Source organism: Musca domestica, unplaced genomic scaffold (genome assembly GCF_030504385.1).
Source record: "Musca domestica strain aabys unplaced genomic scaffold, Musca_domestica.polishedcontigs.V.1.1 31, whole genome shotgun sequence".
Classification (NCBI taxonomy): Eukaryota; Metazoa; Arthropoda; class Insecta; order Diptera; family Muscidae; genus Musca; species Musca domestica.
The window spans coordinates 6,096,318-6,115,687 of NW_026712309.1; the positions used below are offsets into that span (position 1 = coordinate 6,096,318).

A 19,370-nucleotide genomic window follows, 5' to 3' on the forward strand; every position below is an offset into this window, starting at 1 on the left:
ACATGTTGGGTTGGGCCGATATTTTCCATTTTCGCACCTGACCTAGAACTGATATAAATATTGGGATTTGCAAAGTTTTTACAAAACTGTTCTACAAGGAAAATAATTTTCTGTGAAAATTTTGAACATTTATAGGGGAGGTACCAGAGGGAGTGGACCGATATTGCCCATCTCCGAACTTGATCTAAGTTTGATAATACTATTACGATGTACCAAATCGGACACTCCCTTCGAGAGTTATCGTGCGCACCAGTCAGACAGACAGATGGACGGACAATGCCAGCATCGTTATTTTGACTAGGTTGACCGCATCAACTAGAACTAGCAATAAAGAATAGCCATTGTTTATTTTTTAAGAGGAAACCTTTAAGAATTTTCATTAAAATGTTACAATGAAAAAATTAAAGAATATGCAAATGCCACATGAAAGTCTAGGTACAAAAGGGACAATTTGCTGGCTTTCGACAGAAACAAACAATAAAAAATATGAACATTTGGAATTGCAAATCAAAAACTATCATTAAGAAAATTCATGCCTTCTGGTGGTTGTCTTTAAGATTTGTAGCTTGTGTATTGGATAATGCTGACGTATATGTTTTGGAAACGTTTTCAAAAGAGGGGAAATAGAGTTCAAGTATTGATTAGGTCTGTCTGGTGTAATGTGACAGGTGTCATATACATATCACTGATAAGGGCTGCGTACATACCGTAATAGGTACTACCTTTTACGTAGATTTACATCATCATTCTATTTTTGCATATAACTGCTTTATTTATTGTGTTAATATATAATTCTCATTCACCTCATGTCATTGTGTATGTGATGGTAAAATGCAACTCTGTTTCAAGACAATTTGTCGTGAATAAATGCAAAATTATGAAATACTTATTTTCTAAAAATGTTCAAAACATCACAAAATTTACCTTTATCGGTGCTTCACTACGCGCTTCACACACAATCCGTGCAAAAATAGTCTCACATTTATTATTCTTATCCGATTCACGGGCGCTAATGGCGAAACGATCCGGATATACAGCCAATACATCGACTTCTGGGGCTTCGGCTGCCTTTGATTTGGTTTCGCACTCTATGTGCAGCAGTTCACCATCGTTCATGGACTTGGTGGTGGGAATTATCTGAATCGTGTATGTGACGCATGCCTTTAGCCCTTCAATGGTTATACTTGTTTTCGTGGTCTTCTGGTCAAAGGCGGAAACTTGATTATCCTCATCATCCCAGCCAGACAGACGGTAGCCAGTGACACATAAATCGGCAAATTCGGGCGGATCCCAAGATATGTCAAGAGAAAATGGTTGAGCTATAATTTCCTTTTTGCGCACAACAGATGGTCCTTAGAAAAAAAAAAAAACACACAGAAGAAAGGAGATGGGGGATTACCATTCAAAATTACACTTAGCATAAATGTTGTTGTTGCTTTGCATACTTCCTTCCAAAGTTTTGAAATTGTTCGTAAATGTTTCGCCATGTGAACCATTTAACGACTTTGGCACGATGGTATAATTATATTCACCACAGGGTTCCAAGCTATCAAAATTTGCACTCGTATCGGAAATGTAAAACGGTCCGTATGCTATGGGGCGTACAATTGGTCCAATGAATTCCACAATGTAATAGTCAACACATTTCGGATTCAGTACCGGTGGATTCCAGTAAATGTTGGCTGTGGTACCTCCGGTATCACTGGAACTAATTGTAACGATTCCGGGAACTGAAATGAAATATTATTTACCGTTTGACGAGATAAAGCATTAGATACAATGGCAAGTGTCGGTGTTGTTACGCATACGCAATGGTTAAAAGTCACTAATGTTTCGATTTATTAATAACAGTTTACGTTGTAATGAAAAGTCAGCTGGACCATTACCAATGGCATATGTCATTATATAATTATAACCATGTATAAAAATATACGAAATATAGTGCACAAGAGAAGACTAAACTAAAAAAAATATAAAGCATGGAGGAATAATTATAATTAATTAAACATATGCTAAATATAATTAATTAATTATTCCAGTGACAGCTCATTATATTGTTTACAAACATACAAAAGCATTTTGGTGAGAATTTTTCAGAAAAGTTATTCGTCATGGAATTCAAGCGTGATGGTGTGATTTCGTTATATTTGGTTGGAAAACCACAAGTGGCTATCGGTAGAGCACTCCAGCATTTAAATGTGAAACAAAGAAAATGATCGTATTTACTTGCCAAAGATGCCAGCTGAAAATGTGCACCTTCGGTTGGCCACCAGAACTCAAGCGCCGGCCATGGTGATGGTGTGGGCCGCCATAAGAGCCGATGGTCGCTCTCCTCTCGTATTAATCGACCGTGGCATCAGACTAAATGCCGAATATTATTGGGAAAATATTCTGGAGGATGTATTAAAGCCTTGGGTACGCAACCATTTTGGCCGCAGATCTTGGTCATTCCAATAGGTCTCAGCGCCACCGCGCTCAGCACGTGCCACCCAAAAACGGTTACAAAATGAGGTTCCTCGCGTCATTTCTAGCGCACAATGGCAACCAAAATGGGCCAAAATACCGCAACGCAACATTCGGGCAGCATGTGACGGTTTCATTGGCCGTTTGAAGGCCATAATTCGTGCCAAAGTTGACCAATTCGAAAAAATCTAGTTATACTAAAATTTTATGCTATTTCCGACATTTTTTGCTTTCATTCAATAAAAATAAAAAAATTGAAAAATTATGGCGTTTGACTGTGTTGCAGTTTATTTTTATCTCATCCTGTATATGTATGATAATGACAGCTCACTATTAGCTCCCACATAGAAATAGTCGACCCGGGCAGCTCTCGAATTATTTCAGGTGGTGTCCATTAATATTTGCATTTTCCCTTTACAACTGTCTCGTCCATCATGCGTTAGTACTGAGATTAGGGATTCGGTACTGTTGTTGGTAAGGGGATTTCTTAATGACATTCATTCAATTCAATCGGTTATTTATTAATTCATAAACCCTTTTTTGTATACCATCGTCCTGAAATCTTCTTTTGGGTCCTGAAACCTTTTATTTGGTAGAAATTGACATTCTTCCTGCCATTTTTCATATGCCCCTCTATTTAGCCATAATTCTCATTAGCTATTAGATAACAGAAAAGGCGTTGAGTATAGAAAATAGTACCCAACGCCTTTTCTGTTTTCATTTCTACGTGATGTTTGAATGTCATTGGTCGCTAAGCCGAAGCTCATGGTGAATGGATATGATGTACATATATTTGCATGTTTGTATGATATTCGAAAGTGCATACGTAATATAAATCTTCTGATCAAGCTTTTAAACTATACTTTGTAAATTTATTTACAAATTATATAATAAATAAATATGAATCTTAGAAAAAAATGAGAAACAAATGTTGAACCATGACTTATTGTGATCATTACATGCGGGATGGAACAAATGCCAATTCTGTTCCTTTTCTCAGAGACCTATTTACATTTTTTTGCATAGATCTACATACCTTTCTCCGATGACATAAATGTCATTTTAGTCTTGGACGTTTCCACATTATTTATGAAAAATTCAATTTCATAAAGTTCACATCCTTGAAGTCCTGTTATTGTGTACTCTTTCGCTGTTGGATCCGTTATATTTTTTGTAGCTTCGCACTTGTTACCTTTAAAAATAAAAACAAAATATTACAAAGCAGTAAGTTCGGCCGGGCCGAACTTTGAATACCTTCCACCATTTGGAACGAATTTTGAAATTAAAAAAAACGTTGAAAAATACTGTTAAAATCATAAAAATACCGAATATAGGGAGTTACCGTTATATTGGGGTCTATACGAAGACGTGGACCTGCATAGACAATTTTCCGTTAGGAACTGCAAATACGAAATTTTAAACAATTCTGATAAATAGTGCCGCTAAAATCATCGAAATACCGAATATAGGGAGGTACCGTTACATGGGAGCCATACGAAGACGTAAACCTATATAGCCCATTTTCAATACCCAAAGTCCAGCACAAACTCACATCTGAGTAAAATTTTATCAACCTGAGTAACATTTATTTTATTTTATCTGAGTAAAATTTTATCAATTCGTTCGGAAACTAGAGTGATTTCTACAGACGGACGGTCATCTTTAAATCGACATAGCATTTTATGCTGATCAAAAATATATGTACTTTTTTGGGGTCTAAAATGTATATTTCGAGATGTTACAAACGAAAAACTTAAAATACCCTCCATACTATGGTGGAGGGTATAAAAATAGGTATGAGCACATTGGTGACGGCTTGCAAAAAGAATAATGCATCTTCCAATTTAGAGTTTTTGTTCTTAGTTCGAATGCAAAATGTAAACAAAGCCTCTGCGTATAGTATTATCGACAATTGAAAATATAGGCAACGAGATGCTCCCACCGTTCATCTTCGAAAAAAATCGAATCAGCAGATGTCGTCTATATCGTTTTAGGGGTTGGAGTGGGAATATCGAAGCCACTTAATTCTCAAAAGTTAAAAATAACAAGAACTGAAGGATATTTGTCAGTTGAAAATTATTCCATAATAGAAAAAATGTGAAAAGTACGTGATGATATCGAAAAATTCCGGATTAATCAAGTGAAATTCTTGAAAAACGATGAAATGTGTTTTCGAAGCCGAGTGGGTTGAACGCGGAAATCAGCATCTTGACAATGCAAAACATGATGAGAGCCACCTGGATAAAAAGACAAAATTAACTTTTCGTTGTCTATATCTTCATTTGTCTATGATGGTATTTAGATTTTACACCGGTCGTGAGAAGATCTATTTTTTCATGGTAAATCTGGTGGAATAAATAGGTATTGAGCAATAAATTCTGATAATGTGGGTTAATCTGGATAGTATTTGGTATTTAAACGCACTATTATTCTCACAGAAAGAAGTGTACATTTTTTCGATTATGCGATTGGTTTCAAAATACAACAATGGCTAATAACTATAGTTCTAGTACTCACTACCAGTTTCTGGAATTATCGTTGTAACCTCAACAAAGTTGCCAGCGTCGCCGGGGACACAGTCCAAAAGTGTCCATTTGAGATAGTAAAAATTTACACAAGTCGCTGGGGACTTCAGATCCCAGGTAACTTTTGTGTCTGCATGGGAGTTGTTGGCAATGGTTAACGTCACATTACCCGGTTCTGATGAAACAAAGATTCAATAGTTTGATTAAAAAAATAAATAAAAAAAGAAACCAGTATCCAACTTACCCATGTACTCGGTGCTGGCATTCGCTGTACTGGTTGCTATTAAACTATTGTTGATGTCATTTGTCTTCAGTTGGATGATATAGTCTTGACAGGGATGTAAACCCTCCATTAGTAGGAAGGTAATATCATTCGTTACCGTCCACTTAAAGATCAATGAATTGTCTACCGATTTGGCCTCGATGAGGAAATTTGAAATGCACGTTCGATGTTGAGACTGCCATGTCATGTTAATTGATTCCGGCGACGGAGATATAGTCTGAATAGTTGTAGATGGTGCTGAAACAATTTATGTTTTGATTATGAAATATTGGTAAAATAAAATGCTTCATGTTGCTAATGAAATCAATCTTAGTACTCTCTTTACGGATTACTATTATTACCTGTGTAGTCTGTACTCTCAGTCAATTCCACAATTGATGGCGTCTCCTCGGTAAGATGTTTTACGGTAACAATTGCAATGTACGATGAACAGGGGTCCAGGTTTTCACTGATACAAGTTAAACAATTCAAAATTAATATGCAAGCTATTTATGGTTGTATTTGTGTTTATCTTACCAGATGAATTCCTCGTTTCCAACAGTTTCAAGACTAGTTTTACTATTTTTACAGGTCACATTTTGCATTACATAGTTTTCCGTATCATCAACTGAAAATTTTAGACTAAACGAAGTCGTCTCAACATTTATCTTTGGCGGAACTGGAATGGGAAGAAACAAACAAATTATGAACATTTATTTCGGGCCTGTTTTTTAAATGTCAACATACCTGTAACATCTTCGCCACCGCCTTCAGCAGAAATTTGGAATAATGAGTGAGATAAAATAACCAGGAATAGCTGCCATGCATGGAACGGTGGTTTCCAACGTCTTCTCAGATGAAACTTTTTCGTCATATCGATATTTTCATGTCACTTCTTTGAAACAGAAATCAAACTGAACAATTCAGCAACATCGCGTAGCAGCTATTCTAAAAATTTAAACAAATGTAAAACCATTATTACCAGAACTATTGCATACGTTTTTTAGATCTTTTTTAAATTTAATAATTTGAAATTTTTAATTTTAAATTGAATAATTCTAGAAATCATGAAAATCTGAGTCATGATTATAAAGTAGATGAATTATGAAATTATCAATTTTTGTTACTTTCTTTCACCCATTTTTTTTTTCAAATGTGTGAAAACGACGTTAAAATTTATGACGTTTAAAAATATTTATATTGTTAATTTATTTAACTAACGTAGAATTTCGATAATTCGTAGCGCAGAGCATGACACAATTGCATAAGGTAGAACCCCATAATACAATCTTTTTCTTTGGTGCCTTTATTCTGTCAAAACATATACATTTTGTGTATGTATGTGTATTATTTTGAATAAAAAATATTTAATAATTTAAATTTATTAATTTAAAATTATTTCAAATTCGGTTGCCAAATAAATACATATAGGGTGAGATGAAAAACTGCAACCAACATCAGACTGCTGTAATTTCTGAGCCAGCTGTTAAAATTATTCCAGTGACAGCTCATTATATTGTTTACAAGCGTACAAAAGCATTTTGATGAAAATTTTCCAAAAAAAAGTTATTGGTGACGGAATTCAAGCGTGATAGTATGATTTCTTTATATTTGGCTGGAAAACCACAAGTGGCAATCGTTAGAGCACTCCAGCATTTAAATGTGAATAAGTCTATTGTGTCTCGTAACATCACTCGTTACCGTGATACTGGTAGCGTAGCCCGACGTCAAGGAAGCTGACGGAAGAAAACAGCAAGAGCAACAAAAATGGTTTGAAAAGCAAAGAAACGACTTGATCGAAACCCGCGTTGCAGTGGCCGAAAAATGGCTCGTGAGCTGAACATATCGCAATATTCCAATCGGCAAATATTGAAAAATGAGCTCGGGTAAAACCATTGATATTTCAAAAAGTGCAAGAACCTACACCGCAACAGAAATAAAATAGACTCAAAAGAGCTAAAGATTTGCTTCGGTTGGCCGAAAGTGGTGAACTGCCGAATTTGGTTTTCTCCGATTAAAAAACATTCGTTATCCAGCAGTTTGTAAACAAACAAAATGATCGTGTTTACTTGCCAAAGAGGTCAGCTGAAAATGTGCACCTACGGTTGGACACCAGAACTCAAGCGCCGGCCATGGTGATGGTGTGGCATTAGAATAAACGCCGAATATTATTGCGAAAATATTCTGGAGGGTGTATTAAAGCCTTGGGCACGCAAACATTTTGGCCGCAGACCTTGGACATTCCAACATCGCACTCAGCAAGGGCCACCCAAGAATGGTACAAAATGAGGATCCTCACCTCATTTGCAGTGCACATTGGCCACAAAAATATCCGGATACCCATCCGTTGGACTATTGTTTCTGGAGTATTTTGGAAAGCAAGTTTGGCACTAAAAAATACCGAATTTTCGATCAACTCAAGCAAGCGCTTCGCCGGGAATGGTCCAAAATATCGCAGAGCTAAATTCGAACAAATCTAAACTTATTTTAAAATTTGATGCTATTTGCCATATTTTTTGCTTTCATTCAATAAAAATTAAAAAAAAAAATGTAAAAATTATGGCGTTTGACTTTGTTGCAGTTTTTTATCTCACCCTGTATATTGTAAATATTAAGGGCTTCATTACACTACCTTGAGTTACCCCAAATCTTACAGAAGCTTAATCACATTTTATCTTATTGAGCTGAAGAAACTGATATCAATTTAGCAAATAATACTTAAGTACGTCAATATTTGTCCGCCATAATGTTGCAAAGTTTTTAAGTTAAATGATCACCCTACATATAATGGAGCCTCGATATTTGGTAGATTTTGTAGGCTTTAAAAGCATTATTTTTGGCCACAATTATTGTTCTTATTTATCGACTTTTAGTGGCTAGAAAATATCTATTCCGTAAAAAATACTAGTAATAGAGCGAATTGTAAAACTCACTCTCAGTGAACTACTTTGCCTCGAAACTAAGCTAAAAACCAGTAAAGAAAGTCTTAAAGTCGGGCGGGCCGACTTTATAATACCCTACACCACTTTGCTATTTTAGTAGAGCTGCGCATAACAATTAAAAGTTTTTATGGGAGAATTCAAACATACACGCTATGATTAAATTTATAATTTAAAGTTCAAAGGACTAAATATGCCGAAGCATTTGTATCTTTTCAATTCGGACTTGTATTGCCCATTTGGTGCACAATTTTATCCAATTTGGGCAAATATTAGACGTTTGGTGCACAATCTTAGGTAAATCGGACGAAGTTATATATGGGAACTATATCCAAATCTGAACCGATCTCGATAAAATTTAGCAAATGTATTTCTGAGCTGTATTTGATATATTTTCCCAAATATTGTTGTTACAGAGTGCATATTACGGCTGCGGAGGACAAAAATAACAAATCGGATGAACAATATATATGGGAGCTATAGCTATATTTGAACCGATTTCGATCAAATTTAACATACTTATTTTCAGGTCCAATCTGATCGTACGTGCAAAATTCCAAACTATTGGGACTGATATTACACGTTTGGTGCACAATAAAAGGCAAATCGGACGAAGATATATATGGGAGCTATATCTAAATTTTGACTGATTATCTCCAATTTCAATAGGGTTCGTCCTTGGGCCAAACAAATGATTTGTGCAATATTTCATCTGGATAGGGCAATAAATGCGAACTGTACTTTGTTTACAATAATACATGGACAGACGGACGGACGGACGGACATGTATAAATCGACTCAGAATGTGATTCTATGCAGATCATCAAAAGGAACTATGGGTCTATCTTGTTTTCTTTTGCCTGTTACAAACTAATGTACAAAGACATTATACCCTGACCACCTTGTGGTGTAGGGTATAAATATCAATCATGATACTATTTTTTATTCAGCCAAATTTTTAGGTAGATCTTTGTTTCTTTATGTGCAAGAACCTTTTACTTTCAACATTTCGAGAAATGTTTACAGAAATCCGTTAACCGAACAAGTAGTGAAAATTTAAGAGAACGCAACCAAATACGGAGTTCTTCGATTAAGATGCAAGTGCGATATGATAAAGGGAAAATCGGTTATCGCAAACTGTTACATTCTTGCCGTTCGGTAGCAGGCCGAAATCTATATCTATAAAAGAGGAAAATCGCGGCCCAAATTTTCCTGAAAATTTACAAGCGCACTACAATATCGCCCGAAAGAAACATAGGCTATATAAATCTGTAAAAAAAATATTTATTTTCGGCCGATTTCACATAATTGATGAACCTATCACGATACGTATATCCGATTCCATTGAAATTTGGAATGAGTGACGGAATTTGGAACCAAAATAAATTAGCCAAATTATATTGAAATCGGTTAAGATTTGGATATAGTTGCCATAAATATTATCGACCGATTTCTTTTATTTGATGCACCAAACACGATATGTATGTTCGATTCTGAAGTGAATTGGAATGATTGACTGAATTTAATCAGAAAATATATTAATGTGTATTATATATTAAAATCACTTCAGATTTAGATATTTGGTACAAATGACATTCGGATCGGGTAACGATATTTGGAATATAAATAAATTTGCCAAATTATATTAAAATCGGTTCAGATTTGAATATAACTCCCACATACATTTTCCGATTTGGCAATATTTTATGCACCAAACACGATATGTATGACCGATAAAACCAAATGGGGTAGCGAAGCGCACCGGGTTTACCTAGTTGTTTTATAAAAACAATTGTAGAAAATTATTCGTATATGTCTGTTTGTTGATGCTCTAACCATGACAGAGAATAAGAGACAGCAACGCTAGCGTGCATACCCAGCTAGCATTTGGAAGATTGTTTTTGAAAAAATCACTTCGGTGAGTCTATTTCGAGTCCTTTTGGTGATCAAAAAATGATTAACTCACGTATACGATCGAAAAGCGACTCGAAAATGACTCTCTTTAATGAGTAAAAAGAGGTCAACCAAAATACAGCAACAAAATGTAGGGGAATCGCAAATCAATCATTGAGATGTGCAAAATGTGACTATTTTTTCCGTTATTTATTATCATATTGCGATCATGTACAGATTGAAAAATGATTAGTCTTAAAAAGATCATGCAGTTGTTTGAAAAGTGATTATACCCAGCTTGCACATGAAAATTGTTTTTAAAAAAATCACTTCGCAGAATCTTCTTCGAGTCCTTTTGGTGATCAAAAAATTATTAACTCACCTGTACGATCACAAAACGACTCGAAAGTGACCCCCCTTAATGAGTAAAAAGAGTTCATTTAATTTTATAAAAAAAAAATGTATGGTAATCAAAAATCAATCATTTGGATATGCAAAATGTGACTGTTTTTCCGTTGTTTATTATCATATTGCGATCATGTACAGATTGAAAAATGATTAGTCTTAAAAAGATCATGCAGCTGTTTGAAAAGTGATGTATTTTTTATCATATTTCGCACAGATAAGTGCTTAAATGCTGCTTGTTTTTCTATGCATAACGGGTCATTTTGTTGCGTTTCTGGAGTGGCTATAAAAAAGTTGACTTATTGGTCATTTATAAAAAGTGCGTGGAAGCGTCAACAGCAAAAGTGTTAAATATTAAAAAGTGATAAAAAATATTAAAAAGTGTACGTTTATCTATATGTTTGTTTATTTATTTATTGTTTTTATAAAGAAAAAATGTCAGCAAGCCAATTTAAAAAAATAGAAAAGGCTAAAATAAAAAGGATGGCAAAAAATGAATTGGTGCAGTAAAATGAAACGATACTTAAACAAATTGTAAGTATACAAAATTGGGTCTTTGATTGATTAATTCACTACTTTGCAATATATTAATACTTATATAATTTTTGATAATCTATTTCCAAAAAGAATTTATTGCAAAAACCGGCGGTGAAGGACCCCCTCAATTCCTTCGGGCTGCCGTTCGAAAGATTTTTTCTGACAATTTAGCCTGCCAATACAGCTGGAAGGGCACCAGTGTAAAGCCAAGTACAGAAAAGTGTTATTTAGTGACAGTAATCAAAAGTAAGTTTGTGTTTTTAACACGTATATAAAGAATTAGTAAAATGGACAGACTTGTACATATTTAATTTCAGATATTTGTCATCTAAAATACACAAGTAACGACAAGGATATGAACACAATCCTTCAGAAACATTTTGTTCACGCTCGAGACCGGGTTACAAAAAGAAAACGATCAGATTGAAGTTCCTGATTTTTTTATTTTTTTTTTTGGTTTTTTTTTTTTATTTAAGTTTTTACTATATTTTTTACCACTGGCATTTACTAAAATACACCTGAAAATGAACTAGTACAAATTATAATTATAAAAGTTGAATTATTTTTATTTTAAATAAACTATTTTATAAACAAATATAAACAAATTCTTTTTTTCACGGTACATCCCAATATTTAGAAATCACGTACGAGATTCGTAGGATCGTAAACACTCATATTGGACTCATAAATGACTCGAATTTAAGACAAAGGCGACTTAAAAAAGACTCGTAAATGAATATAAATATGAGTGACATATGACACTTAAAAGACTAATAAATGACTCACAAAGGACTCATAAATGATCAAAAATGAGTTAAAAAAGACTCGAAAAAGATTCACAAATTAAAAGTTTTAGCACAATAAATGATTAGAAAACGATTCGAAAACGACTCGTAGAACGATCAGAAAATGGTCGAAAAAGACTCTTAACTAATCTAGAGGAAGACTCATATGTGATTTATTAAGAAGAGTCGCGGGAGGTCACGTTTTTCTCCCGACAAATGTGTCTTTTATGATCAGAAAATGCTCGCATATTCCACATTTTTAATCGCGCGACCGGATCAAAAAAGACTCGAATGCGATTAAAAATTTCAAAAAATGCTGACTGGGTACTTGTCCACCTATTATTTATGTGTGTTCTCTTAAATTTGTGTGTTCTCTTCAATTTGCCTCTTCAAGTTTTACTAGTTTTTACGGGTAAAGTATAGTTTTCTATCTTCTTTTTAAAAAGCCCCGTAAAAAATGTAATTCCTTTTGGCATTGATCTCATTTTATTTCGGAAGCCGAATATTGTTTCTGTTACATCCATATGTATCTCACATCAATCCTATCGTCCACAAATTTGATTACTCAATTCAATTTAAATCCAAACAATTCACCCAATGCAACAACACCAGACAGTTGTGTAAATTTGTTTGTTTGGCATGACATTCGATGAATCAATCCAGCTGGGCTAAGTTGAGTGGTAATTTCAATTTTAAGAATGTTATGATTTCTTGTTTTCGATTTTTAATCAACAGCCAACAAAGACGTTTACCCTTATTATCTTATCGAAGTATATGAAGTATTTTGACATTCTTTTTATAATTCGAATACCATTATTGTTTTTTTTTTACAATCAAATACATACGTATATGCCTCGGAAGGTATTCATATGTGCTAAATTCATTTTTTTCATTATATTTCCGATTCTTGATGACAATATATGTACATATGTCCTTATGAAATATTGAAAATCCCTCATATCGAAATTCGGTGTAAACAAAGTCTTTGTACATTTAAGCATACAGGTGCATGGGATTGCCTACCGTCAATGACCTGAACATTAATGCGCTTCAAAATGATGTATGAGGACAATTATGAAAAAGGGAACACAAATCACAAATTATCTTATTGATTATTTCCCGGAAACCTTAAAGTTTATTGTCAGCAAAACATTTCAACATTAAGTCTTATGAGTTATTTTAAAAACAACCTGAGAAATCGAATTTATTTAAACACTATAAATACTTTCAATTGTACAAAGTATGGTTTAAAATATGACATCGTTTGCTAATCTACCTATAAAATACCAAATAAAATTTTTTGCCAAACTTGTGTTAAAAATATAATAAGAATCTTAAAAATTTGTAATAAAAAATAAATGTTTGTTGTTTATGTGAAATATTCTTTTTTTGTCTAAGTTAGATCAAACAAGTTAAAAAGCAGTAAGTTCGGCCGGGCCGAACTTTTAATACCCTCCACCATTTGTAACAAATTTGAAAATTTTTAAAAAAATAAAATCCTTAAAAAATTCTGTTAAAATTTTAAAAATACCGAATATAGCCGTTATATTGGGGTCTATACGACGTGGACATACATAGGCATTGTTTGTCATAAGCCATTACCATATTCAAATTCGAAACTTGAAGTAAACGGTGAATAATGTAGCTAAAATCATCAAAATATCGTATATAGGGAGGTACCGTTATATAGGAGCTGTGCGAAGACCTGGACCAGCAAAGAGCATCCATTACGAACTTCAAATACCACATCTCAAACAATTTCGGTGGGTATTGTACCTAAAATCGTCAAAATACCGAATATAGGGAGGTACTGATATATTGGGCCTATACGAAGACCTGGACCCGCACAGACAATTTTCTGTGACACACTGTAGTTCCCATAACGAACTTCAAATACCAATTTTAAAACAATTCCGGTTAATAATGTTGCTAAAATCATCAAAATACCGAATATAGGGAGGTACCGTTATATGGGGGCTATATGAAGTCGTGGACCTGCACAGACAATTCTCTGTCATAGGCTGTAGTATCATAGGCTGTGGTAGTATCAAATACCAAATTTTGAAACAATTCCGGTGAATAATGTTGCTAAAATCATCAAAATACCGAATATCGGGCGGTACCGTTATATGGGGGCTATACGAAGATGTGGACCTGCACAGACAATTTTCCGTCTTACGGTGTAGTATCCATTTGAACTTCAAATGCCAAATTTAAAACAATTCCCGTGAATAATGTCGCTAAAATCATCAAAATACCGATTGTAGGGAGGTACCGTTATATGGGGGCTATATGAAAACGTGGACCTACATGGTCCGTTTACGAACTTAACCTGCCTACTGGAAAAATAAACATGTGTGCAAAATTTTAGCCATCTATCTCAATTCATTCGAAAGATAGCGTGATTACAACAGACAGACAGACGGACAGACAGACGGACAGACAGACAGACAGACAGACAGACAGACAGACAAACAGACGGACATCGCTAAATCGGCTGATCAAGAATATATATACTTTGTTGGGTCTAATATGAGTATTTCGAGGAGTTACAAACGGAATGACAAAGTTAATATACCCTCCATAGTATGGTGGAGGGTATAAAAGCTCGAAAATTCTCATTCTGAATTCTGTCAGAATGAAGCATTCTCCCAAAAAATTAAAAATGGTATTCTCCTGATTTAGACTACATAAGGTATATTTTCATGTCCTGTATTTTCGCATCTGGCTTTAGAAATCCGTGAAATTATTCTAATTGGCTTTCACATTGCAATCCTTAATATTCTTGGAATACAGGGTGATAGAAAAAAACTGCAACAAAGTCAAACGCCATAATTTTTACATTTTCTTTTCAATTTTATTGAATGAAAGCAAAAAATTTCGGAAATGACATCAAATTTAAAATAAGTTTAGATTTGTTCAAATTGGTCACCTTTGGCACGAATTATGGCCTTCAAATGGCCAATGAAACCGTAAGATGCTGACCGAATGTTGCTCTGCGGTATTTTGGCCCATTCCCGGTGAAGCGCTTGCTCGAGGTGATCGACACTTTGTTATTTTTTAGTGCCAACCTTGCTTTCCAAAATATTCCAGACATAATAGTCCAATGGATTGGTATCCGGAGATTTTGGTGGCCATTGTGCGCTGGAAATGAATTTGTAACCTCTCTTGAGTGGCGCGTGCTGAGTGCGATGGTGCTGAGTCCTGTTGAAATTTCCAAGGTTAAATATACCCTCCAGAATATTTTCGCGGTAATATTCGGCATTTATTCTGATGCCACGGTCGATTAATACGAGCGGAGAGCGGCCATCGGCTGTTATGGCGGCCCACACCTCTTTAGCTCTTTTGAGTCTATTTTTTCTGCTGCTTTACAACGAACTCATTTTTCAATATTTGCCGAATGGAATATTGCGATATGTTTCATCTCACCCTGTACTTGTTTACATTCATGATGCGTAAGGCTTACTATATATGCTAAACTGTAAACATTGTCTGCAATCGAGTAACCTTTTGTAAATCCAGCTTGTTATTCGGCTAGAACTGGATTTTTTCTACCTGATTACAGAGTCGGTCATTTGGAATACTAATTAAAATAAATTTGATAGTGGGAAACATACAATAAATGCATTGTGAATGGTATTAATATGAGAAAGATCTACAAGCCACGCTCCATACATTATTAATTATTTTGCAAATGCTACCTTAAGTTTTCGACAAAGAACACTCTAATTTTTTCTAATGATGGAGATTGTATTTTTAAACCATACAATTTATCCAGTGTAAATGCGGTGTAAGAATTTTTCCATTTTTATCACTTTATTATTTATTCACTCTCTCCCCGATGTCCAATGCTATTCATATCTTGGCGTTGGAGATAATTGCAAATTTTATTGTACGCTTATCGGCAAGGAGATGGTTGGTGGACAGACGGACCGCCCATAGATTTATCAACGAATGTGTCTATAAAAAACAGAACATTAAACGAGGATTCATGGAAACACAAACCCATATACCCACTCCCATGAACAACAAAGAGATTTATTGTGTAATTTGCCATAGGATATAGGAATAATTATTTCATTAGTTGTTATCAATCGTGTTCGTCACTCCGCATGTTTTTCCTTTTGTATTTGACGTTTTATGGCTGATGTTATTAATGACTTATTAAAGGCCGACAAAAAAATTAAGATAATATTAATACAATGGGAATGATTCCGATAAAATATGTCTACATAGATCTGGAGAATCGATATTAATAACATTTGGATTCTAGTCCTCTTTTATGCTATGTTCTCATTGCACTTTCAATCATGTTGTTCGCTCTCAGAATTAGGTACACGAATTAATCCGTATAGGTACACGATTCGTAAATCATAGTAAAATAATTCCTTTTTTAATAGATTTTGTTGATTTTAATGGCAATTTATACGAAAATACATGAAATTCTCACTAATTTGAATAGAAGAAATTATTGTTTTTCCCCAAAGATTTATTATATCATTAATTTTACAATTTTCATTCATGTTTTCAACTTTTTTTTTTGTAAATGTTGACATTTTGAACATATTTTTGTATTTTTCTATTTTTAAGTTCTGCTGGAGAGACACTTGTCAAACATTTTTTTCTGCCAATTCAATTGTCTCTTTTGTTTCCAGTTTTCTGTGGAAATTTCAACTCGTGTTACGGATGACACACATTTCATCTTAGTTCTGAGAGTAATGAGCTCAGCAAATTTTGTGTGGGGAATTAAGCAGATATTTCTTAATTAATGGTCTAACAAGGAATAGAGAGCGAATCACGTGACATGTGAACTTAGCATTAGTGTGAAACTCCGCAATAATCTTAATTTCTCTGGGATAATAAATTAGATGCTGACAATCATTGCAGGTCCATTAAACAGGTCGTCGGCATAACGAAAAACAACCATTGAGATTGAAATACATTGAAACTGTCATCATTTCGTTTTTACGTTTTTGGAAGAAGTAATCTTTGAAATTCATTAAACAGTTCAATCAGCGTTAAAAATATGCCCAGATTTAGACTAATCGGTTTAGCGGACAGCTATATCCCGAAAAACCGTACAGACATAACAAATTCGAACGATTTCAACGGTAAAATCCATTGCGTAAATGTCAAACGAAGTACAGTCGATTTCATTCGACGTATACGCAATGGAATTGATAGTTTAAATCTACTGGATTTAGGAAGTGTGAACATACTTTAATAGTATGATTACATTAGTATTTTTTGCGGTTTAACCTCGTTTATGAAGATTTATTTGACGCATATGCAATGGATTTGGCAATTTAAGTCCACTGGGTTTACTAATTCCGGTGAAAGTACTAGGAGTCTATAACCTTGTGCATAAATATAAATTCGCCCTAAAATTATATTACCAAATCTTCCTCTACCAAAATCTTTTTCATCCATTTTTTTATTTTTAAAAAAAGCGATGTTTACTCAATATGGGTTCTGTCTTCGCTTTGTTTTCCTATTCATACCCTTATAGCGCGTTTATACTATTAAGGAGTTAAGTCACTGTTTTAAACAGATTTATTAAGTTAACACTTAGAAGGATACATGATAGAAAAATACAGGTAGACGCATCACTGCTTGGGAACATTGATATGTCAAAAAATATTAAATGTTTTTTCAAATATAAGTAGATTTTTATATGTTTTCTTATACGACGTCATTCGGAGGTTATTATAATCCGCGTTCTTCAAAACTTTTTAAAATTAAAAAATATTTTTCATTCAACATTTTCAATTCCAAAATTAGTTTGACAGTTCATTGTCCCAGCAGCTGTCCCGATGCGACTATCTGTTTTCTTCTACCATTGAAGGATATAAATGTCGATTATGCGATGCTAGCACAACCAAATAAAAATGCAAAAATAGCCAACAATGATGCAGTGTAAAATATCTCAAATTTTCACATTGATGACAGTCTGTAAAGAAAACAAGTGAAAAACCAGTAAGGAAAAGTCAAAATTCGGAAGGGCCGGCTATATTATGGCCTACACCACTATGCGTATTTAGTAGAGCTCCAGTAACAAAAATATTTATTTGGAGTAGATCATACCACTTATCAACATTTGACTTTAGAGCAGTTATAGTTTGGTTTCAGAGGGAACTAATACATGGGAGGCGTACCCAATTCTGAACCGATTTTCACTAAATTTGACGGAGACATTTAAATATTTTATACCAAATAAAATTGCTATAGAGTGCATAATATCACTTCGAGAAGGATTATTAAAAAAATATATATCGAACCCGAGTTCCGCAAAATAGAAACGTACGTCCCGAAATTTAGCGACGGTATTTCCGAGCTCTATAAGATACCTGGTACCAAATACCATTGATGTCGAATGCATATTACTGATGTGAGGGACTTAAAACCCATATTGGATAAAACCTATATGTTGGAGCTATATCTATACCTGAACCGATTTTCACCCAATTTGATGTACTTCCTTCTGGACTGGATTCGGTCAGATGTGCCAAGATTCTGGTCATTTCAAACCGAAATCGGTTAAAGATATATATGGGAGCTACATCCAAATCTGAACCGATCACGATAAAATTTGAAACTGGTATTGATGCTTTGTATCTGATATCTGGTACTAGATATCATTCTTGTGGAGTGCATATTACAAATGTGAGGGACTTAAACACGAAATCGGATGAAACATATATATGGTAGCTATAGCTATATCTGAACCGATTTCTCCAAGTTTTATGTACTTGGTTCTAATTCGGTCGGATGTACCAAAATTCAGGACTTTTGGACAGGTGCACAATTAACCTGAACATATATATGGGAGCTATATCCAAATCTGAACAGATTTTGATAACATCAGATCTTGATAAAATAAGGCAGAGGTATTTTGGGCTTATCTGATATTTGGGGCCAAAAATCGTTGTTGTCGAATGTATATTACGAATTTGAGGGACTTAAAACTCAAATCAGATAAAACATATATATGGGGGCTGTATCTATAACTGAACCGATTTCCACCAAATTTGATTTACTTGCTTCTAGGCTGAAATCGGTCGGATGTGCCAAAATTCAGATCATTTGGATTTATATTGGTCATTTGGTGGACAATTAAGCCGAAATCGGTTGAAGATATATGGGAGCTATATCTAAATCTGATCCGATTATTACCAATTTCAATAGGGTTCGTCTTTGGGCAAAACAAATATTGTTTGCAAAATTTCAACTCAATCGAATAATAAATGCGACCTGCCTTTTGTTCACAAGAATACATGGGCAAACAGCCGGACGGACGGACAGAGGCACCGACGAACTGACATGCATAAATCGACACAGAAAAAGATTCTATGAAGATCCTTAAAATTAACTATGGATCTATCTCGCTTTCTTCTCTATGTTACAAACAAATACACAAAGACATAATACCCTTACCACTGTGTGGTGTAGGATATAAACATTAAGTTCGGCCGGGTGTAATTTTTAATACCCTCCACTATTGGTTAAGAAAACTTTTTTGTAAAAAAGTGTGTGGATTCAAACCTATTCCATTTTAAAAGAC

General features: G+C 34.4%; 1 protein-coding gene across 2 annotated transcripts in view; it reads right to left on the minus strand.

Moving 5' to 3' along the window:
* The window catches only part of LOC101894271 (phosphatidylinositol phosphatase PTPRQ), a 40,368-nt gene that overhangs the window by 10,266 nt on the left and 10,732 nt on the right, over positions 1–19,370 (minus strand). For both annotated transcript variants that reach the window (XM_005185015.4, XM_005185014.4), the window contains exons 2-9: positions 5,998–6,198; positions 5,788–5,929; positions 5,613–5,719; positions 5,233–5,508; positions 4,981–5,163; positions 3,500–3,655; positions 1,446–1,730; positions 925–1,352 (exon numbers count right to left, since the gene is read on the minus strand). In XM_005185015.4, the coding sequence (XP_005185072.1) occupies positions 925–1,352; positions 1,446–1,730; positions 3,500–3,655; positions 4,981–5,163; positions 5,233–5,508; positions 5,613–5,719; positions 5,788–5,929; positions 5,998–6,124 (1,704 nt within the window). In that variant the 5' untranslated portion in view covers positions 6,125–6,198. The remainder of the gene's footprint in view (positions 1–924; positions 1,353–1,445; positions 1,731–3,499; positions 3,656–4,980; positions 5,164–5,232; positions 5,509–5,612; positions 5,720–5,787; positions 5,930–5,997; positions 6,199–19,370) is intronic.